The 22,646-nt window shown below is 53.5% G+C and overlaps 3 protein-coding genes across 3 annotated transcripts; all 3 read left to right on the forward strand.

The window, feature by feature from the left end:
• Positions 1–512: 512 nt before the first annotated feature.
• LOC124520778 (ubiquitin carboxyl-terminal hydrolase 17-like protein 6) lies at positions 513–2,120 on the forward strand. Its single transcript, XM_047091850.1, has one exon. The coding sequence runs from the start codon at positions 513–515 to the stop codon at positions 2,118–2,120; it is 1,608 nt and encodes a 535-aa protein (XP_046947806.1).
• Positions 2,121–14,515: 12,395 nt separating this feature from the next.
• Positions 14,516–17,361, forward strand: LOC124521263 (putative protein FAM90A23P). Its single transcript, XM_047092356.1, has 4 exons — positions 14,516–14,557; positions 15,043–15,242; positions 15,652–15,760; positions 16,420–17,361. The coding sequence occupies exons 1-4, from the start codon at positions 14,516–14,518 to the stop codon at positions 17,359–17,361; spliced, it is 1,293 nt and encodes a 430-aa protein (XP_046948312.1).
• Positions 17,362–20,672: 3,311 nt separating this feature from the next.
• On the forward strand, positions 20,673–22,280 carry LOC124520779 (ubiquitin carboxyl-terminal hydrolase 17-like protein 6). The gene has a single exon (XM_047091851.1). It carries the CDS (start codon positions 20,673–20,675, stop codon positions 22,278–22,280), a length of 1,608 nt encoding a protein of 535 aa, XP_046947807.1.
• The last annotated feature ends 366 nt before the right edge of the window (positions 22,281–22,646 follow it).

Below are 22,646 nucleotides of genomic sequence, written 5' to 3' on the forward strand. Positions count from 1 at the left end.
AATCATTCCAGAATAATTTGCTGGTGTCACGTACATTCTGGCTGACGGAGAGGAGGTGCTCCTACATGATACCAGAGCTCAATTGGTGCAATGATCTCCATAGCCTAAAAAATTCATGGCCGTCATTCCTCGACACTTTGTGTTATCTAAGAGCAAAGTGGATACTCAAAAAAGGATTCCCTCTAGGTTGGAAATGCTCAAGTCCGTGTGTCCAGAGAGGGAGCAATGGAAATGAGGGAGGTGGAGAAAGTGGTGAAACGTGTGTGTGTGTGCCTCTTGAGGAGGGAGGGGCAGGAGGAAGGCTGGGCTGAGTCGTCTGTCTGCAGAAGAGTGACCACACCCTAAGACCCTTCATCCAACTGCAGCTGGTAGCTGATTGGATGACGTGGTCCTAGTCAGGTGGGTGGGGCGAGCTTTACGAGGGCTGAGGAGAGGGCCACAGCCATCATTCTGAGACTGGCCTCCTGAGAGAAGCATCGCTCTGCAACGTGAGGCTCCACGTTTCAGGAGACATGGAGACGCCCTCTTCCCACTGCCGAGAGGAGACTCAGTTCCATGTCTTTCCAAACCTCAAACCTAGCGGATCAAATACGGGTGGTGCTGAAGGCCACGGAGGACCCACTCTGCCTGAGAAGCCGGCACCGTCATCGCACACACCCTGCGACCTGCCTAACGGTTGGGCTCCCACGTCGACAGGTCTGCCCCCCGCAGAGAAACCTGTGAGTTGGAGGAGACCTTCTGCGGTTGGGGCTGGCCTGCAGAACCTGGGGAACACGTGCTATGCGAATGCGGCCCTGCAGTGTCTGACCTACACACCACCCCTCGCCAGCTACATGCTGTCCCAGGAGCACTCGCGAAGCTGTGGGAGGCAGCCATTCTGCGTGCTGTGTGCTCTGCAGGCTCACGTGACCCGGGCCCTCTGCCGTCCGGGAGACGTGATCCGGCCTCCGCCAAAACTGCTCGCGGCCTTCCACACACACAGGCAGGAGGATGCCCATGAGTTTCTGATGTTCACTCTGGATGCTATGCAGCAAGCGTGTTTGCGTGAGGACAAGGCTTCAGAGCCTCAGGCTCAGGACGCCACCCTCATCCGGCAAATCTTTGGGGGGTACTGGAGGTCTCAAATCCAGTGTCTCCACTGCCAGGGTGTCTCCAGCACTTTGGACCCTTACCTGGACATTAGCCTGGACATCAGGGCAGCTCAGAGTGTGAGCCAAGCTTTGCAACACTTGGTGAAGCCCGAACAGTTGGATGGTGAAAATGCCTATCGCTGTAGTACTTGTCTCGACAAGGTACCTGCTTCCAAGACGTTGACTTTGCACACTTGCTCCAAGGTCCTGATGCTGGTATTGAAACGATTCTGCCATGTCACGGGCAGCAAACTGGCTAAGGAAGTGCAATATCCTGAGCGCCTTGACATGCGACGCTACGTGTCTGGGCAGAACGGGGGGTCGCTGACTTATGTGCTCTATGCCGTGCTGGTGCACGCGGGCTGGAATTGTCACAGCGGACATTACTTCTGTTACATCAAAGCTGGGAACGGCCAGTGGTACAAGATGGATGATGCGAAGGTGACCGCCAGTGACGCGACGTCTGCCCTGAGCCAACACGCCTATGTCCTCTTTTACGTCCAGAAGAGTGAATCGGAAAGAGACCGTGCGAGTGAGCCAGGTGCTGGGGAATCCACATCCCTCCAGGCTGACCACGCAGGCACGGCTGCGGCCCAAGGGGGGCCTGAAACCGACCCCAACATCGAGGTGCCACAATTGGAGGATCACGGGGAAGAGACACCACTGCCAGCAATCACGTTAGACCAGTGGAGATTGCTCCAAGAAAGCCACCGTCCCAAGTCTGAACTCAACCTCAGGAAACTAGAATTTGCTCTTCCCCCCGACGCAGTCCTAATTCACCAGTCCAAATACAGAGACGAGATGGGAAAGGATCACCGTGAACCAAATATCCACCGGCTCAACAGTTCAGCCAGGGACATCCCACCTCAGAGGGCAATGGCCATTAACCAAGTCCCTTGTCTCACCGGCAGAGCCAGAGCTACCAAGAGGAAGAACAAGAAGGGACAGAGGTCTCAGGAAGCAGTCCAGGGATCCCACTACAGGCTTTGAGATACATGCCTGCCCACGTGCACACTCACTACTCACTCACTCACTCACTCACTCACAGTCCCTTGTAGGCCACGTTTTGTGTGTTGTAGGTGGGTGTGATCGGGACATGCGGAGGGACCATGAATCTGGCTGTATTCGTGGGGTATGGCGTTCCAGTTGACCTGGAGAATCCTGAGCTTTAAGGCTGGCTGGCTGCAATGATGTTACTGGAGAGGTGTGGATTATGCTGGGTATTTGGAAGGCTTCTCCCCTCCGTCAGCACCGAGGATCATCGGGCACTCTCAGAGCCTGAAAGGGTCAGAGGAAGTGGCCAATGAGGCATGAAGGTGGAAACAAGGCAGAGCACCGGGAGTCCTTGTGAAAATGCCTGGGACTCACGGTCCCATCATCCCATTCCCTACTCTCTGTGTATTGGTAAAGGACATGTGCCCAAACATGTGCGTGTGGGGACTCTCGGTGATATCCAAACATGCACCGGCAGGGGAAGGAGTTTGAAACAATCTCAGTGCTTCCACACGGAGGAGTGGCAAATGACCAGGAAACTGGAAGAACTCTAGCTCTACGTGGGAGCAGACAGCCTTTTCAGGAATGTCTTGTGTCGGAAGGAGAGGAGCAGAAGGAAACACTAATTCATAACTGTGCAAAGTGTTTCCTCGTATACATAATATATTTTGTAAAGTCTCCACATGTTCATGTGAACGTTGGCTAATTGCCTGGCAATGGCAAGGAGCAACTAAATGCTTATGTCTCTGGAGACGGGTGGGTGGAGCCTTCCTGGCCCATGTTCATTAGATGAGGTTCCCTGAACAATCCCCCTCCCATGAGGCTGCAGAGCAAATGGGGGAAAGGAACCTTCTTCCACCTCTTCTTGCTGAGCCACCAAGCAGCTCTACCTTGTTCCGCAGAGTTGACCACCATCCCCCCATCGGACAGTCTCCTCCACAAGGGAGGAGGCTCAGGGATTTCTGCTCAGTTGCATTGCAATCTTGGTCCTCGGTTGTACACCTCAGAAAATCAGTCTCACGTGGACACCGAGGCAACAATGTGGTATTTCAGGTCAGGGTATGGATGGATGCTCTCAGTCACACCTGTATTTCTTAGGAGCGAGACTCACTAAATACACCGTTGAATGGGAGTTAGTGCATGATCCTTCAATTCCCCCTAGGGGAGGGGGGCCATATAGGAGATCTCTGGTCGTTTGCCAATGGCACTGACAGGGTAAAGCCTGTTGTTGCTGTTGTTGTGGTGGTGGTGGTGGTGGTGGTTTACAGTCTGCATTAAACATACACATCACACGTAGTGGGAACTCATGTCAGTATGTGAATTTTGTACAGGAAATCATATTGAATTCTGGGTGTTCAAATATCATAGCCGATAGAGGAAAAACACTTTTTCTTAATCTACTTTTAAAATTTATTGGTCTGTTGTTTTCATGTTTTAAACATGAAGTAAAATGTTTAAATAAACAGAGAGGGACACACACACAGAACAGAGACAGAGTGTGAGCATGGGAGGGGGAGAGAGTGAGAGACACAGAACCCAAAGCAGCTCCAGGCTCTGAGCTGTCAGCACAGAGCCCAACGTGGAGCTCAACCCCACGAACCATGAGATCCTGACCTGAGCTGAGGTTGGACACTCAACCGACTGAGGCACCCAGTCCCCCCTCCACTTTCCAAATTTAAATCAAATTGAGTTAACAGTGAGTGTAGTCTTGGTTTCAGGGGTGGAATGTAGGGCTTCGTCCCTTACATGAAACACCCACTGCTAACCCCCACAGGGGCCCTCCATAACGCCCGTTGCAAATGGAGCCCACCCACTCCTCCCCTCTAGCAACCCTCACTTTCTTCTCTACACTGAAGGGTTCTCCTGGGGCACGTGGGTGTCTCAGCCGGTTCGGACTCTCATTCAGTCAGCTCATGATCTCAGGGTTTGAGACTTCAAGCCCCGTGTCCGGCGCTCTGATGACAGCTCAGAGCCTGGAGCCTGCTCTGGATTCTGTGTGCATGCCTCTCTCCGCCACTCCCCTGGTCATGCGCTCTCTCGCTCTCTCTCTCTCTCTCTCTCTCTCTCAGATAAAGAGAAAACAAAATTTTTTGAAGAGTCTCCTATGGCTTGCCTCCCGCTGTGAGTTTATCTCATGTTATTTATTCTTCGCTTGCCCTAGGTTCTTCTGTTTTGTTTTTCATTCCACAGATGAGTGATGACATGGCACTTTCGCAGTGAAAGAGTTCGACAGGGCTAGCTGGATGTTAGCGCTCAAAAGACATGCACACGTGACATCTATCTTTCCTGTGGATTTGATTCTAAAGTGGGCAGAATCGTGGGTAAAATGCAAACAGTGTATGTGCAACTGAGCCACCAAGGGAAAAGCCACAGAAAATAACCACGCTAGGTCATCCTGTAGAAATTTTGGGATCCAACTTTCTCTTCCTGGATTAAAACCTGTATATCACTCACACACACACACACACACACACACACGCACACACGGACAATATTTGATCTGGATCTCAAGACGGCCTCCATAAGCATCCAGTCAGCTCCCCAGATGCCTATGACCAGCTCTTCCTGGGTGGCCGTGTGTCACGTGTTCCACCCACACATGATGAAGTCCACACCCCTGGCTCTGCAATCCGTGGGGGAGGTCACAAGAGGGAGTCTTGCCACACTGCTCTCTGTCCAGCAGGGGGCGCCGCTGGCCAGCACGGGCATTGCCTAGACTCCCAGGAGGACCTGCATTGGGCACTTGCTCAGGCTGGCAGGTCGGAGTCTCCGTGCCTCGCACTGCAGCCTGAGCATTTCGTGGGGCATCAAGGCGACCATGAACAATTACAGAAGGTCTGGTGGGTCTAGGATTCCCTCCTTGTGACTTAACTTTGGCCGTGCCGGACCCTGGACTCTGAGCTACAATTGACAACCTTGAGCTGCTCGGGCCACTGGTGACGATCTATTTTCCAGACATTCCAGGAACTTCTCTTTCAAAACATAAATCCAGTTAAGTCAAGACATTCAATTTTAAAAACTGTTGACAATGAGCAAAGAAGATTGCATAGGGGAAAACCAGGAGGTGGCCTCACGTGCGGTGATGTGGGAGCAATCACGGCAATAGGAACAGCGTTATTTGGTCTCGCCAAATCCAGCCAGCCTAATCTGGATTTGTCACGGAAAGCTTAATTCAGAGCTGTCACCCTGCAATTCGTAAGCGTATTCATGACGATCCAGAAAAGGCAGTGTGGGGGGAGGGGCCAAGATGGCAGAAGAGCATGGAAGTTTTTTTTGCGTCTTGCATCCATAAAATGCAGCCACATCAACACAAAAGCATCCTGCACACCTCGAAAACTGATCTGAGGATTCACGCCACAGGTTGCCCAACCTGAACCCCAGAACTCAGTGGGGACGCGGCGCAGAGAGGTGAACTGGGGAAGAGAGAAGCCACAGAGGGCAGGGAGCTGTTTTTGCCTGCAGAGAGAGGACGGAGGAGACAGGGGCAGAATATGGGGAAAGCAATCCCCTCGCCCTCCCCTCCCCCGGCCAAAAGCAGCTGGGGAGAAAGTGGAAATGTGGAAAGAGCCACAGGCACTGAACCAAAACGAGAGGAAGGAGGAAGGAGCGGGTTTAAATTCCATGAAGACGGTACAAACAGGGGGAGGGCAGAGTGCGAAACTCCGCATCTGATACCTGGCGGTGCTCTGGTCGGAAGGGCGAATCCCCGAGAGCAGAGTGAAGACTGGGGGTGTGGAGGAGGGGTGTCTGGAACCACACGGAGAAAAGCGGTTCCCCTGCTGCGAGGACACGAGGTCGAGTCTGTGTGGCCACCCCAGCCGACCCCAGAGGTGCCAGCAGACCCCGGACAACAGCCACATTCGCTGGTGCTGGAACAAGGTCGTTAAGGGGGAAGCCCGGTACCAGAAGTGTGTGGTGATTCTCCGTAATCCTCGAAACGCTGCTGCTCCACCATCGCGTGAACGTTCTCGGGCGCAGGCTGGCACCCAGCCGCAGTCTCTGGGCATCGGCAGCGGCACGGTGTTGCCAACGTTCCTGGGTGCGGCCGGCACCCGGCCACTGCTCGCTGAGACCCTGACGCAGAGGATCTGAGCAGGTCTCAGCCTGCTCAGGCCCTCAGAAGTGAGGGGTCGGGAAACACAGCCGCCTGGGAGGTAAATCCCAGGAGGGAGGTGTCTCCTGGCAACCTGACGGCTGGGCCACGGACAGTGTCAAAGCGGCGAGTGGACAGAAGCCGGAGACAAAGGACGGGGGTAGGATTGCTGATCGCAGACAGCCGAGTTCAGATACTACAGACTGGGCACCTGAGCGACGCCGAGGTCTCCGCTCCCGCGCATGCGCATATGCACCTCCAAGCGCCCCAGCAATCCGCGCTTGTAGGCTAGCTGCGCCATCTAGTGGAGAACACAGCCGTGACACTTAGCACCGCCCAACTGGGCCAACTTGGCTCTTCAGGAACCCAAGCGTCTCCGCCACTTGGTAGTGTATGGACTCCAAAGTGCTTCATCCTTTGACTTCTAGGGGACAACAATGTAACTTCAATCTGTATTTCAGTCTGTTCGCGGGTCCATCTCTTTTCTTTTCTTTTCCATTTCTTTTCTGTTTCATGAAGACAGAAAGAGAAAAAATATGTTGTTATTTCCCATGGTTTAAAATAATTTCCTTGAACTTTTTTCGACTATATTCGTTTAATTTTTTGTAAATGTGTCCAATTCTATTTGAATTCCCTCATTTCATTTTATCCTATTTCACTGTATTCTTTTTTCCAAATGTTCAAACGGTTTCCTTTTTTTATGTGCTTTCCCTTTTTCCTCTAATCTTTCAAGCCCATTTCAACAACCAGACCAAAACTCACCTAGGATCTAGCATCATTTGTGTGATTTGTGTGTGTGTGTGAGTGTGTTGTTTCTCATTTTTAAGTTTTGAATTCTTTTATCTTATTCATTCCTTTCCTTCCTCCAAAATGACGAAGCCAAGGGATTCACCCCAACAGAAAGAGCAGGAAGAAAGGACAGCCAGGCCCTTAACCAACACAGATACGAGCGGAACGTTTGAACCAGAATTTAGAATCACGATGATAAAAATGCCAGCTGGGGTCGAAAGTAGATGAGAATGCCTTTCTGTGGGGATAAAAGAAGTAAAAGCTAGCCAGGATGCAATAGACAATGCTAAAAGCGAGCTGCGATCTGGAACAGATGCCACAGCGGCAAGGATGATAAGGCCGAGCAGGGAACCAGCGATAGAGGGGACAAAGCAATGGAGAATAACGAAGCAGAAGGAAAGAGGGAGACTAAAGCAAAAGAGCAGGGTTTAAGAATTCGGGAACTCAGCGACTCATTGAAAAGGAATCACATCACAATCATAGGGGTCCCAGAAGACGAAGAGAGAGAGACAAGGGGGTAGAAGGGTTATGTGAGCACATCACAGCAGAAAACTTTCCTAACCTGGGAAAGACACACAAAATCCAGGAAGCACAGAAGACTCCCATTAGATTCAACAACGTCCAACCATCCACAAGGCAGAGCCTAGTCGACTTCACAAAATACTCAGGCGAGGAAAGAATCATGAAAGCAGCAAAGGAAACAAAAGTCCTTCCCCTACAAGGGACGACTGACCACATTTGCAGCAGACCTATCCACAGAAACCTGGCAGCCCAGAAATGAGTGGCAGGATATATTCATCGCACTGAATCCTGAAAGGATGCGGCCAAAACGTATTTGTCCAGCAAAGCTGTCATTCCAAATAGAAGTAGAGACGGAAAGTTTCCCAAGCAAAAATTAAAGGAGTTCCTGACCACTCAACCAGCCCTGCAAGACATTTGAAGGCAGACTCTCCCAGGGGGCAAAGGACTTAAAGGAAAAAACAGACCACAGGCAGAAAACACTGGCAAGGATCGGCGAACACCCCCAGAAACTCCAACTCTACAAGCAACACAATGGCAATAACTTCATACCGTTCAGTACTCACTCGAAACGTCAATGGACTCAATGCTCCAATCGAAACACATAGGGTAACAGAATGGGTGAGAAAAGAAGGTCATCCATACGCTGCTTACAAGGGACCCACTTTAGATCTAAAGACGCCTTCAGATTGAAAGCAAGGGGATGGAACACCATCTCTCATGCTCATGGTTGACAAAAGAAAGCAGGAGTAGCCATACTCATATCGGACAATCTAGACTTTAAAATAAAGACTCTAACGAGACACGTAGAAGGGCGTTATATCATAATCATTGGGTCTGTCCACCAAGAAGACCTCACGATTGTGAACATTTATGCACCAAACGGGGTGCGCCCAAATACATACATCAAGTCATCACACACATAAAGACACTCATTGAGAATGATGCCATACTAGGAGGGAACCTCAACACCCCACTTACAGCAACGGACAGCTCACCTAAACCGACACTCAACAAGGAAGCAATGGTTTTGAATGACACACTGGACCAGATGGACTTGACAGATATAGTCAGAACATTTCATCCTAAAGCAGGCAAATAGACCTTCTTCTCCAGTGCACACGGAACATCCTCCACAATAGATCACATACTGGGACACAAATCAGCCCTCAACAGGGACAAAAAGATCGAGATCATATCGTGCATATTCTCAGACCACAATGCTATGAAACTCGAAATCACGACAAGAAACAAGGTGGCCGTGGAACAAATACTTGGAGACTAAAGAACACCCTACTTAAGAGTGAATGGGCTAACCGAGAAGTTAAAGAGGAAATTAAACAGTCCACGGAAGCCAAGGAAAACGGTAACACCACAGGCCAAAAGCTCTGGGACGCAGCAAAGGGGGTCATTCGAGGGAAGTCTATAGCAATCCAGGCCTTCCGAAAGAAAGAAGAAACGGCTCAGAGACACAATCTAACCGTTCACCTTAAAGAGTTGGAAAAAGAACAGCAAAGAAAACCCCAAACCAGCAGAGACAGGATATAATGCAGATTAGAGCGGAAATCAATGCTATGGAAACCAAAAAAACAAAACACAAACACAAAAACAAGTACAAAAAGAAAACAAACAGCAACAACACCAGAACGGATCCATGAAACCAGAGCTGATTCGTTGAAAGAATTCACAAAACTGATCAATCCCTAGCCAGTTTGCTCAAAAAGAAAAAGGAAAGGACCCGAATAAAGGAAATCAAGAACGAAACAGGAGAGACCACAACCAACACAGCAGAAATACAAACAGTACTACGAGAACGTTGTGAGCAATTATACACCAATAAAATGGGCAATCTGGGAGAAATGGACAAATCCCAAGAAACGTATAAACTACCCAAACTGAAACAGGAAGAAAGAAAATTTGAACAGACCAAAACAAGTAAAGAAAATGAATTAGGAGTCAAAACTCTCCCCCTCCCCCCACCCCCACGAAAAGGAGAATACAGAGTCCAGGGCCACATGGCTTTCCAGGGGAATTCTCCCAAACGTTTAGAGAAGAGTTCACATCTATTCCCTTGAAGCTGCTCCAAAAGAGAGAAACGGAAGGAAAACTTCCAAGCTCTTTCTACGGAGCCAGCGTTTCCTTGATTCCAAATCGAGACAGAGACCCCACGACAAAGGAGAACGATGGACCCATTTCCCTGATGAACATGGATGCGAAACTCCTCAACGAGTTATTAGCCGATCGGATCCAACAATATATCCAAAAAACGATTCGCCACGACCAGCTGGGATCTCTACCTGGGATGCAGATCTGGTTCAATATGCACAAAACAGTCAATGTGATTCATCACATCTAAGAAAAGAAAGGACAAGAACCACACGATCCTCTCAATCGATGCGGAGAAAGCATGGGACAAAATACAACATCCTATCTTGACACAAACCCTCAAGGACGTGGGGCTAGAAGGATCATAGAAGTCATATGCGAAAGACCCAACGCGAGTATCATCCCCCATGGGGAAAACCTGAGAGCTTTCTCCCTAAGGACAGGGACCACACAGGGAGGTCCACTCTTGCCACTGTTATTCACCATCGCATTGGAAGCCTTAGCCTCAGCCATCAGACAGCACAAAGGACTCAAAGGCCTCCAAATGGGCCGGGAGAGGTCAAACGTTCCCTCTTGGCGGATGACATGATACTCTGTATGGAAAACCCAAAAGATTCCACCAAAAACTGCTAGAACTGATCCATGACTTCAGCAAAGTTGCAGGATGTGAAATCAACGCACAGAAACGGGCTGCATTCCCATACGCCAATGACGAAGCAACAGGAAGAAAAATCAAGCATCGGTCCCATTGACAATTGCACCCAAAATCACAAAATACCTACGAATGAATGTAACCAAAGAGATGAAAAATCGATACACTGAAAACTACATGAAATTTTAGAAGACAGAAAACACAATGGAAAAATATTCCACGCTCCTGGTTGGGAGGACGAAATATGGGTAAAATGTCACTACCACCCAAAGCAATCTACATACTCAAAGCAACACCTATCCAAAGAACACCAGCACTCCTCACAGAGCTGGGACAGACAATACTAGAATTTGTATGGACCCAGAAAAGGCCCTGAAGAGCCAAAGCTCTGTTGAAAAAGAAAGGAAAGCTGGATGCATCACAATCACAGACGTCGAGCTGTAATTACACAGCTGTAATCATCAAGACAGTATGGTACTGGCACAAAAACGGACACTCAGCTCAAGAGAACAGAAACGCACCCACCCACAAATGGATGGCCAACTATTCCTTGACAAAGCAGGAAAGAATATCCAATGGAATAAAGCCAGTCTCTTCAACAAGTGGTGCTGGGAAAACTGGACAGCGACATGCGGAAAAAGGAACCCGCACCACTTTCTTACACCGTACACATAAAGAAACTCAAAAGGGAGGAACGTCCTAAGCGTAAGACAGGAAGCCATCAAAACCCTCGAGGAGAAAGCAGGCAAAAGCCTCTGTGATCTGGGCCACAGCAACTTCTTACTCAACACGTCTCCGTCTCCGGAGGCAAGGGAAACAAAAGGAAAAACGACCTATTGAGAACTCACCAAAAGAAAACTCTTCTGCACCGTGAAGGAAACAGATCAGCTACACTAACAAATCAGCTAAATCATCAATGGTAGAAGATATTTGCGAGCGACACATCGGAGAAAGGCTCCGTATACAAATCGATAAAGAACTGATCACACTCAACAGCCAAAAACCAAGGAATCCAGTGAAGAAATGGGCAAAAGTCATGAATAGACACTTCTCCAAGAAGACATCCAGATGGTCGACTGACACATGAAAAAATGCTCAACCTCACTCATCATCAGGGAAATCCGTCTCCAGATCGCAATGAGCTACCACTTCACACGTGTCATAATGGCTAACATTAACAACTCAGGCAACAACCGATGTTGGCGAGGGTGCGGAGCAACAGGATCTCTCTTGCACTGCTGGTGGGAAGGCAAACTGGCGCCGCCACTCTGGAAAACAGTATGGAGGTTCCTCAAAACATTGAAAGCGCAGCGACCCTATGAGCCAGCGATTGCACGCCTAGGTATTTATCCAAGGGATATGGGTGTGCTGTCTCGAAGGGGCACCTGCACGCAAACGCCCCCAAAAGCTTCTAGCAGCACTCCCAACGATAGCCAAAGCGTGGAAAGAGCCCGAATGGCCATAGATGCATGGAATGGAAAAAGAAGAGGTGGCACATATATATACAGTGGAACATTACGCGGCGATCGAAAGGAAAGACAGGGTGCCATTCGCAACGATGTGGCTAGAAGTAGAGGGTATTCTCCTCAGCGAAATTAGTCAGAGAAAGACAACTAGCATATGGCTTCACTCATATGAAGGCTCTAAGGTGCAAAACAGATGAGCATCAGGGAAGGGAAGGAAAAATACTATAAAAACAGGGAGGGGTACAAAACCAAGCAGGGAGGGGGCCAAGGGATATTTGAAGAACAGGGAAAGGTGTGCTTGTGCCCTGGCCTCGCTCGCCCCCTCCACCGCCCACTATCTGGGGGATTCTCCCTGGGGAGTGGTCCCGAGAGTGGCCGGCGCCAGGCTGGCCCCGTGGAGCCACGGCCTGGAAGCGAGGCCAAGCCAACGGAGGTTTGAGAGCATTGGGAAAAGGGTGTGGGCATGGGTGTGGCAGGGGTAAGGATGCTGCGTGTAAGGGGGTGGGGCCGTAGTATGGTGCCATGGAGTGAGGAGGCCAGGCAGAGGCTGAAGGAAGTGGTAGGCGGGGCTGGAGGGCACCAGGTTGGGGGAGGGCCATGCCTTGAGGGCAGTGGACAGAGGCCACAGGAGCAGCCTCCCGGAGAAGATAGGAAAGGCCAAATGAAAAGCGCACAACACGCCCAACACAGGCCAATGTTCAAGGAGGGAAACCATCCAGGGTGCCGACGGCACTGCCGATGCAGGCCCTCCACCTCGGCCAGTGGGGCCGCTAGCTTTCGCACTGCTGTGGGAGAAAGGCGCTCGCTCGCCTGACACTCAGGAATGCCCCGCCGATGGGGTTGCACCCTGTCCCTTGGGTCTGGCCCTTCAGGATCCCAAAGACATCTCCCTGACACAGTGTCCGTGGCTGAGGCCAGCCAGGCCAGGCCAGGAGAAGTGGTGGCAGTCACACCTACATGCCCCAATGGCAGCAAAAGCTAAACAGAACGTCCGAGTTGATGGGCAGAAACAAAGAGCCCCAAACGAGGGGCGTCGGCCACAGGGAGCCCCCTGCGTCAACACAGGGACTTGTCAGCAACAGCGACTTGGGTCACGAGACCAAGTGCCAAGGCAGCTAGTTCCCAGGGGACACGGGACACAGGATCCCATTGCTCCGAAGGTCCCAGCGAGCGCAGTCACCGCCCTAGAGACAGAAAGGGGGACGGGGAGGGCAGGGCAGGGTGTGGAGTGAAGGGACACTGCAAATAGGTCATGGACACACCGCTCCTGTTGGGAAAGGGAGAAGCTGGGACACGGAGGACGCCGAGGGGGCCCCCAACCACAGGAACGTACGTGAGGCCAGGGGCCCCGCAAGCTTCCCTGGAGACCCACGAGAAACACCAGTTTACGAATGCAACAGGCACGCACACACGAGTCTCTTTGTCCAAGGGTGAAGATGTGTTCTGAGACGTCTATCTCCACATACATGCATACCAGTTACTACGGCAAGCAATCGCTAAACCTCCAGGATTCGTTCCTAGTGTGGAGACGTGACGAGCACCAAGGGGACGGGCTGCATGGGATTAAAGTGCCCGAGAGGTCACGTGACCTTGGGCGGGTCTAAGAGTCCGGCAAGGAAGGAAGTGTCCCTCACTGACCGTCCCTCGGGCACGCCGAGGGCACGCCTGAGTCTCCTCCACCGCAGTCCGCCTGCCACCCGCCGCTCCGGACGTCTCCTGACACACAGGAGGAGCACATTGGCGTTTCAGGTGCGTTGGGACGATCTGGGGCTCCCACGAGCTGGCACAGAAGTGGGCCAGGGAGGAAATGGAGGTGGTGATGCGCCTCGACTCACCAGGTGAAGGACGCTTTAGTGTTGAGGACTATTGTGAGAACAGAGACTGAGGAAAGGCGTGGCTCTCGGTGTTCCCGAGCACATGAGGTTCTGCTTCCAGAGGAACCGAACCCCAGAGTCTGACTGGTGTGAGGGCGTGTGGGAGCAGTGACAGCATCCTGCTCCATGTCGCCGTGGGGCCTCAGAGCCTAAGGAATTTTCTTGTTCACCCGAATTTCACAGCAAATGCTCATTTGCCACGGCTGACACGTGAGTTCAGCGTGGGGGCCCCGTAAAGGCCACGTGAAAGAAAAGGGTTCATTCAGGTCCTGCGTGGGGAAGCTTCCAGTCGAGTCGAGCAGAAACGAAACGTTTTCCTTGACTTTGTCTCTGAGGGTGGTTTCTCTGGGGGTCAAGTAGGAGAGGTACATTCTGGAGAGGCAAGCATCCTTCTCTTTGCACATGCAACCCTGGGTGCCACAGGGAGTATCGCCGTAGCGTGGATTGCGGTGTCCATGGGGGTCGGGACCTTGTGTGTGGTTTTCCTTCCGGAGGGCGCTGGGAGAGACTTCCCGAAAGTCTCTCCGGTGAGTCACGCAAGACCACCTCCACGGCCTTGCCTGAGGGTGCCGTCCTGCGGGTGGGTCCACGGGAGAGCGCGTAGAACATGCAGGAGGGAGAGGTCCCACCTCCCAGGTGAGGACCGTGTTTGACCTGGTGGGCGTGACGCCCCCTCCTCATGCCCGCTGGGGGAGAAAGGTTCATGAAGGAGTCGTTGTGTCTGTGGGAATGACTCTCCTTTTCCCATTGCCTCAGGAAGTCCAGAAACCCATCTTCGAGCAAGGCTGACTTGACCCTCCAAGGAGAGGGGGCAGATGGCGGGTGGTCACACCCAGCACGCACCTTCCAGACCCTTGAAAGCCCCAAACGGGAAGAGGCAACGGAGAGCACCCATGGCGCCCAGGGTTCCCAGGCTAGAGGACGAGGATCCTCGGGTAAGTGGAGCCCTGGAGGCGTGGCGAACCAGTGGGCGGGTTGGAGGGGCTGGGTCGGGTGGGGGTGGGGGAGCCATGCCTCTGAAGCCGGGGATCGCACACGACGAGGGAATGAAGACTCTGTGTCTGGAAGTCGGTCGTCCTTTCCTAGCCCACGGTGGCCTGCCTTGGCATCTCAGCAGCCTGCCCATTGGGATAAGCTCCCTCGGCCGTAGGGTCACGTCCAGCCTGGTGTCTGTCCCATCGTGGCGTGGGGCTCATTCTACGCGGCCCGAGACCTGCAATCCCAACTCCCGGTCCGTCCCTCACAGAGGCTCGGGTAGAATCCTAGGAACTTCCATCTCCTGGCACCTCCCGAGCCGTCCACGATGTGCCCTGGCCCACCCACACCAGTCCTCTGCTCCCCGAGTGTGTCCTTGTCATGACCTTTGCAGTTGGACTGTCATTGGTGCTGATTCACTGAGCCCCTCCTCCTTGGTCCGCAGCTCAAGTGTAAGGACTGCGGAGCCTTTGGGCACAACGCATCCAGCACCAGGTGCCCCATGAAGCGCTGGGACGGGTGCCTCGCCCCCCAGGCCTTTGTCCCCAGGAAGCCGAAGGAGAATGTGGAACCACGCCAGCAGCAGGACCGGCACAAGCCCGGGCCCCTCAACCAGGCTGCGAGGGACATGGACGAGGGACAAAGGTGAGGATGCGGCCGGCTCCGGCCTGCCCGTGGCCTGGCAGCTCAGGTCGCTGTGTCTCTGTACCCGGACACTGGGTGCTGTGTCGTCTTCAGACACACACAGGGGTGGGGGAGGCAGAGAAAGGAGCTCCCCGCCCCCCAGGGGACGTCACGAGCCTATTGAGCTGCTCTGGGGGAGTCCCCGAGGCTGTGTGTCCTGCGGTAGGGAGACAGGGGGAGGCGGCAGGTGACAGGCAGTGGCGCACACGGCTCTCAACGCAAGGACGTCTTGGGCCAACCTGGACGGCTCGCTGGAGTGGGAGCCAGGAGGGCAGATGAAGAAAGGAGATCTTGCCCAAGCCCCATCGCTCGCTCCCCAGGTGAAGACACGAAATGCCGCTCCTTCACCTTCCCGTTCTTGGTCGTGCAGGCGAGAAGCCCAGCAGAGGAAGGCGCTGCTGCAGAGATTCCCCAGGATAGGCCCTGGAAGGCAGCAGCGAGCCTGGAGGGACTCCACAGAATGCTGTGACTATGTGAGGGTGAGTGTCCCCCGTCCCTGCTCTCGTTCTCTCCTGGGGACGGGGATGTGACGGGCTTCCCGGCCCTCCTGGCTGAGGAAGGGGGTCCACCCCGATTCTCCACATTGGGATTTCCGTGCGGGTCCTTTCCAGCCACGTTTGCTGGGTGTCCATGATCCGGCAGGATTCCTTGCATGTGTGCTAACCGGGTGCCGGGTGGGCGTGCCAACATAATTTCGGGACGCTGTGCCCACACCTAGGCCTCTTGGGAGGCACAGGCATCTTTCCCTGGTGACACATACACCCGCCCCATTGGCCATCCAAACTCAGTAGCCCCCCCGCCCCCCGCCCCCCGCCCCCCGCCGCGAACCTCCACCTGCAGGACGCCTGTCCTTTCCCTGGAAGCCTGAATGGACGTGCTTGTCCACTTCGGGAGGCAGGCACGATGCACAACCTTTGTGGTCCGTCGCTCCCGTGGAATCAAAGCATCAAGGGGCTAGTGCCCAGTGTTTCTTCCCAATCGACGCTGAGCTGGAGGCCCTTGTCCTCTGTCAGTACACTCCTTTCCCGTCTCTCCCGGTTGTTTGCGTTTCTGTTTCTTTGCTGTGCTTGTCGTGCATGTGTCCTTGGTGGGCAGGAAGGACTGATGGCCGTTGTCTGTGTGTTGTGTGTTCCCACAGCATCCGCACAGGCCGATGCCCGTGTACACCACCAAGAGGGTGTCCGTGCTGGCGCCGTACGTCCCGGCGGAGCCTCCTAGCGGGACGCCTGACACGACACAGCTGTCCCCGTCGGCTGCTCCTCTCGGGAGACCTGCGGCGAGCACCTTCCCGCCTGCTGGCCGACAGGATGCCCAGCAAGTGGGGACCCCAGCCCCGCCTGCCCCGCCTGCCCCGGCACACCAACGCTCTGCCCGGGATCCAGGCCTCGGTGTCCAGCTGAGACAACACCGGCCCCGATGTGCCTCCCTGGAAGCTTCCAGGGCTGTCTCCAAGGCGCATGGCATTGGCCACGCCCAGGCACCAGCCAAGCGTCCTGAGGTGAGCCCTGATCCTCCTCCAACCCGTTTGGCTCCGAGTCCCCAGCCCCACATCCAGACACCAGGCAAGAGATGGGCCCCGCTCCCCGACGACCCTTGCCAGAACCCCCGAAAGAAACCATGTTACAGCCCCTTCCAGCCACCCCACAAGAGCACAGGGAGCACCCATGTGGGGCTGCGCCAGAGTCTGTGTCGTCCAGCAAGGAGAAGTGCATGTGGTCCCACGGGGGCAGCCCAGCTGGCCAAGAAGACACCTGCCTCGGTGCACAGCAGGGGCCTCCAGCCTGCACGCCCCCAACCTCACCTGGACACTCTCCAGGCGTGCACCTTGCCCCCGTGCCCGCCCTGTCCGCAGGCACCCGGCCAGCCCCTGCGAATGGTCTTCAGCCGCCTGGACAAAGGCGGCTGGAGCTCCAGGTTCATAGCAGCTCCCTGTCTGCCACCTCCCGAGAGGCCAGTCCCCGCTGGCCAGGGCCCGCCCGTCACACACCAGTCTGAGGGAGGCTGTGTGCCTGTCTCCCGGAGCATCCTCCACGATGACCTGCAGCTTTCCTCGTCCTCGGAGGAGAGCGACCGGGAGTGAGACACCTCGTGTCCTCGGACACTCGTCCTCTGGCTCTTGTGACCCCGAGCAGGTGACTGCGGAGCGGCGGGCAAGGCAGGGCCGTGACCTATTTTTGCTAAAGCAGCAATTCCCCCAAAGACCTGCAAGGACAAAAACTTGCCTCCACACCGTGTTTGGTGTCCTGCTTCGGGCGGGGAGTGGGTTGAGCGCCCACGTGCAGACGCTCATGGTGCACTTTTCCTTTATGCATCTACACCTTCTGGTTCACCTGCTCCGTCTCAATCAACAAGGTCTCGTTTCTTTCGTTTCAATAGATTCTATGAGAAGTCCAGCGCCAGGAGAGCAAGAGGTCGTCCACTCGAATGTAAAGTTAAGGATCTGTGAAATGAATGTGTAGTGGGTTTAGAATGTCTGAATTTGGGGACGCCAGAGGAATGATTCCAGTCTGGGCTGGGCAAGTGGAGGCAATCTTTTGTTTTAGAACAGTTCACTGATATCATTTTTCTGCAGATCGTATCGGGGAATATTTTACATGCTGTCTGCATTTTTGTTTTTCCCTGATAGTGCAACGTTGTGTGTAGTGTTACCACAGCTAATAAAGTTTGCTCAGACACGACCGAATGTGCATGGTTTTCTTTTTCGTGTGTACACTGTAGTTTCCCGTCACTTAGAGTAGAATCCTGCATTTGTTCCCAAGTGCACTTGGGACTTGGATCCTCACCTAGTGGAGGACAACTAAGTATTCAGAAGCAGCAAAGAAACACGGGTTAGCCTCTCTTCCCCTTTCAAGATAAAGTGTCTCCAAGTGTCCTGGGAACAAGACAATGCTAGAGGTGAATTCAAAATCGAGGAGGGTCGGGATGCCTGGGTGGCTCCGTCAGAGAAGTGTCTGACCTGGAGGCGGCGACTCACGTCATGATCTCAGGGTTGGGGAGAGTGAACTTTGAGTTTCCCTCCCTCCTCGGGATTGCCTCTCTCCTTTTCTCTCTAACCCTCCCCCACATTCTCTCTCCCTCCCTCCGTCCCTCTCTCTCTCTCTCTCTGTCTCTCTCTCTGTCTGTCTCTCTCTGTCTGCCAACATAAAAACCCATGAACTGAAAGAACATGTGCGTGGGAAATCAATCAGCATTAGGGGCTGCTGTCCACATGTCTCTCAAAGGCACTTTCATTCACAAGTCACATCAAGGAGGGTGGCATAGAAGAGATACAAGGGAAAGGATGAGAAAGACATTCCACAGATAGATACTAGAGAGGGGAAGGAGACACGAGAGTTAGGAGATAGACACATAGAGTGATGAGCGATTGATGAGAGAGGACAGAGAATTAGGTGGTCAAAGGGTTCTTTGGAAGCAATTCTGCAGGCCTCTTTGCCCACGTGGCAGGTGGCCGGGGCTGAGGCGACAGAAGCAAGGGGGTGTTCGTGGAGTCTGAAGACGGGCGGGCTCCAGACCCGGGGAGAATGGACTTGTCGGGGCCAGGCACTCAGACAGGAGCAGGTGTCTCGTCTTGGGACAGGGGTCAGCTTTTTGCTCCAGGAAGGTCTGGAATGGACTGGCTCAAGTCACTACGTTCAATAGGGCAACTTGCTTTGCTCAGACCAGTCACGTGAGAGTTCCTAGCAGCTAACACCGTCCAGTGAAAACACAACCGGTTTTCTAGGAGGAGATGACAACCAAAGGGAGAGATGATTCCTTGCAGAAACAGGTCCAAACTTGGCGCCTGCCAACGGATATTTGAAGAACAGGGAAAGGTGTGCTTGTGCCCTGGCCTGGCTCGCCCCCCTCCTCTGCCCACTCTCTGGTAGATTCTCCTTGGGGTGTGGTCCTGAGAGTGGCAGGCGCCAGGCTGGCCCGGTGGAGCACGGCCTGGACGTGAGGCCGGGCCAACTGAGGGCGGAGAGCATTGGGATGAGGTGTGGGCATGGGTGTGGCAGGGGTAAGGATGCTGCGGGTAAGGGTGGGGCCGTGGTCCGGTCCCATGCAGTGAGGCCAGGCAGAGGCTGACGGAAGCCGTGGGTGGGGCTGGCGGGCACCAGGCAGGGAGAGGGCCGTGTCTTGAGGCTGTGGTCACAAGAGTCTGAAGACTCCTTTTGTGCATCCCATTGGGTGTCCTCCTTGGCCCCTTGCCCCTTTCCTTCCCCTCACCTGAGGGAGACACCTCACGTGCTCGCAGCCTTTTCCTCCCACTCGGTGACCCCGAGGAGGTGACTGTTTCATTGAGGATCCTCTCTCCCTCTCTCTCTGTCTCTCCCTGGCTTGTCCACATGAGCGCTCTCTCTCGCTCTCTGCCTCTCTCTGTCTCTCTCTGTCTCTCTCTGTCTCTCTCAAAATAAATCAATTAACATGTTAAAAGTGAAAAACAAACAAACATTAGAGAAGAAATCACAATGTCGGCAGACCTGGTCAGTTCTGAAATCTGGTCTAGAGATACTGACACATTAAAGCCACGGTTTCCACGAGGGGACATCGGTCCATGCATGTCTAAATTCCAATGTCAAACCGTCTATAAACGTCACAAATCCACAACAAACATGTCCTGAACCACGGGAACCTATACCTACCTTGCTATGTGATTTGCTAGTAATACCAGTGACAATTTGGCAAATGATGGGTTTAGGATTTGTTCTCCTATTGGGAAGGGAGCTACAAAATGAAGAAAGCATTTACAAAGCCCGAAACCAGGCAAAGGATATTTCTTGGGACAATTTCTCGGCCACCCCTTGGGAGACAGACATGTTGCAAAGGACCTTCATGATAGTTGTATACACAGATCCCATGGAGACAGTTCAGGAGTGTTAGAATCAAATCCATGGACAGTAATCATTCCAGAATAATTTGCTGGTGTCACGTACATTCTGGCTGACGGAGAGGAGGTGCTCCTACATGATACCAGAGCTCAATTGGTGCAATGATCTCCATAGCCTAAAAAATTCATGGCCGTCATTCCTCGACACTTTGTGTTATCTAAGAGCAAAGTGGATACTCAAAAAAGGATTCCCTCTAGGTTGGAAATGCTCAAGTCCGTGTGTCCAGAGAGGGAGCAATGGAAATGAGGGAGGTGGAGAAAGTGGTGAAACGTGTGTGTGTGTGCCTCTTGAGGAGGGAGGGGCAGGAGGAAGGCTGGGCTGAGTCGTCTGTCTGCAGAAGAGTGACCACACCCTAAGACCCTTCATCCAACTGCAGCTGGTAGCTGATTGGATGACGTGGTCCTAGTCAGGTGGGTGGGGCGAGCTTTACGAGGGCTGAGGAGAGGGCCACAGCCATCATTCTGAGACTGGCCTCCTGAGAGAAGCATCGCTCTGCAACGTGAGGCTCCACGTTTCAGGAGACATGGAGACGCCCTCTTCCCACTGCCGAGAGGAGACTCAGTTCCATGTCTTTCCAAACCTCAAACCTAGCGGATCAAATACGGGTGGTGCTGAAGGCCACGGAGGACCCACTCTGCCTGAGAAGCCGGCACCGTCATCGCACACACCCTGCGACCTGCCTAACGGTTGGGCTCCCACGTCGACAGGTCTGCCCCCCGCAGAGAAACCTGTGAGTTGGAGGAGACCTTCTGCGGTTGGGGCTGGCCTGCAGAACCTGGGGAACACGTGCTATGTGAATGCGGCCCTGCAGTGTCTGACCTACACACCACCCCTCGCCAGCTACATGCTGTCCCAGGAGCACTCGCGAAGCTGTGGGAGGCAGCCATTCTGCGTGCTGTGTGCTCTGCAGGCTCACGTGACCCGGGCCCTCTGCCGTCCGGGAGACGTGATCCGGCCTCCGCCAAAACTGCTCGCGGCCTTCCACACACACAGGCAGGAGGATGCCCATGAGTTTCTGATGTTCACTCTGGATGCTATGCAGCAAGCGTGTTTGCGTGAGGACAAGGCTTCAGAGCCTCAGGCTCAGGACGCCACCCTCATCCGGCAAATCTTTGGGGGGTACTGGAGGTCTCAAATCCAGTGTCTCCACTGCCAGGGTGTCTCCAGCACTTTGGACCCTTACCTGGACATTAGCCTGGACATCAGGGCAGCTCAGAGTGTGAGCCAAGCTTTGCAACACTTGGTGAAGCCCGAACAGTTGGATGGTGAAAATGCCTATCGCTGTAGTACTTGTCTCGACAAGGTACCTGCTTCCAAGACGTTGACTTTGCACACTTGCTCCAAGGTCCTGATGCTGGTATTGAAACGATTCTGCCATGTCACGGGCAGCAAACTGGCTAAGGAAGTGCAATATCCTGAGCGCCTTGACATGCGACGCTACGTGTCTGGGCAGAACGGGGGGTCGCTGACTTATGTGCTCTATGCCGTGCTGGTGCACGCGGGCTGGAATTGTCACAGCGGACATTACTTCTGTTACATCAAAGCTGGGAACGGCCAGTGGTACAAGATGGATGATGCGAAGGTGACCGCCAGTGACGCGACGTCTGCCCTGAGCCAACACGCCTATGTCCTCTTTTACGTCCAGAAGAGTGAATCGGAAAGAGACCGTGCGAGTGAGCCAGGTGCTGGGGAATCCACATCCCTCCAGGCTGACCACGCAGGCACGGCTGCGGCCCAAGGGGGGCCTGAAACCGACCCCAACATCGAGGTGCCACAATTGGAGGATCACGGGGAAGAGACACCACTGCCAGCAATCACGTTAGACCAGTGGAGATTGCTCCAAGAAAGCCACCGTCCCAAGTCTGAACTCAACCTCAGGAAACTAGAATTTGCTCTTCCCCCCGACGCAGTCCTAATTCACCAGTCCAAATACAGAGACGAGATGGGAAAGGATCACCGTGAACCAAATATCCACCGGCTCAACAGTTCAGCCAGGGACATCCCACCTCAGAGGGCAATGGCCATTAACCAAGTCCCTTGTCTCACCGGCAGAGCCAGAGCTACCAAGAGGAAGAACAAGAAGGGACAGAGGTCTCAGGAAGCAGTCCAGGGATCCCACTACAGGCTTTGAGATACATGCCTGCCCACGTGCACACTCACTACTCACTCACTCACTCACTCACTCACAGTCCCTTGTAGGCCACGTTTTGTGTGTTGTAGGTGGGTGTGATCGGGACATGCGGAGGGACCATGAATCTGGCTGTATTCGTGGGGTATGGCGTTCCAGTTGACCTGGAGAATCCTGAGCTTTAAGGCTGGCTGGCTGCAATGATGTTACTGGAGAGGTGTGGATTATGCTGGGTATTTGGAAGGCTTCTCCCCTCCGTCAGCACCAAGGATCATCGGGCACTCTCAGAGCCTGAAAGGGTCAGAGGAAGTGGCCAATGAGGCATGAAGGTGGAAACAAGGCAGAGCACCGGGAGTCCTTGTGAAAATG

Source organism: Lynx rufus, unplaced genomic scaffold (genome assembly GCF_022079265.1).
Source record: "Lynx rufus isolate CCGP_SWC_20201006 ecotype Redwood Valley unplaced genomic scaffold, mLynRuf1.p SCAF_3, whole genome shotgun sequence".
Classification (NCBI taxonomy): domain Eukaryota; kingdom Metazoa; phylum Chordata; class Mammalia; order Carnivora; family Felidae; genus Lynx; species Lynx rufus.

Coding starts and splice junctions, on each gene's coding strand:
- LOC124520778 (XM_047091850.1), top strand. CDS start 513: ATGGAGACGCCCTCTTCCCACTGCCGAGAGGAGACTCAGTTCCATGTC.
- LOC124521263 (XM_047092356.1), top strand. CDS start 14,516: ATGGCGCCCAGGGTTCCCAGGCTAGAGGACGAGGATCCTCGG. Junction 14,558..15,042: donor TAGAGGACGAGGATCCTCGG/GTAAGTGGAGCC, acceptor CTTGGTCCGCAG/CTCAAGTGTAAGGACTGCGG. Junction 15,243..15,651: donor GACATGGACGAGGGACAAAG/GTGAGGATGCGG, acceptor TTGGTCGTGCAG/GCGAGAAGCCCAGCAGAGGA.
- LOC124520779 (XM_047091851.1), top strand. CDS start 20,673: ATGGAGACGCCCTCTTCCCACTGCCGAGAGGAGACTCAGTTCCATGTC.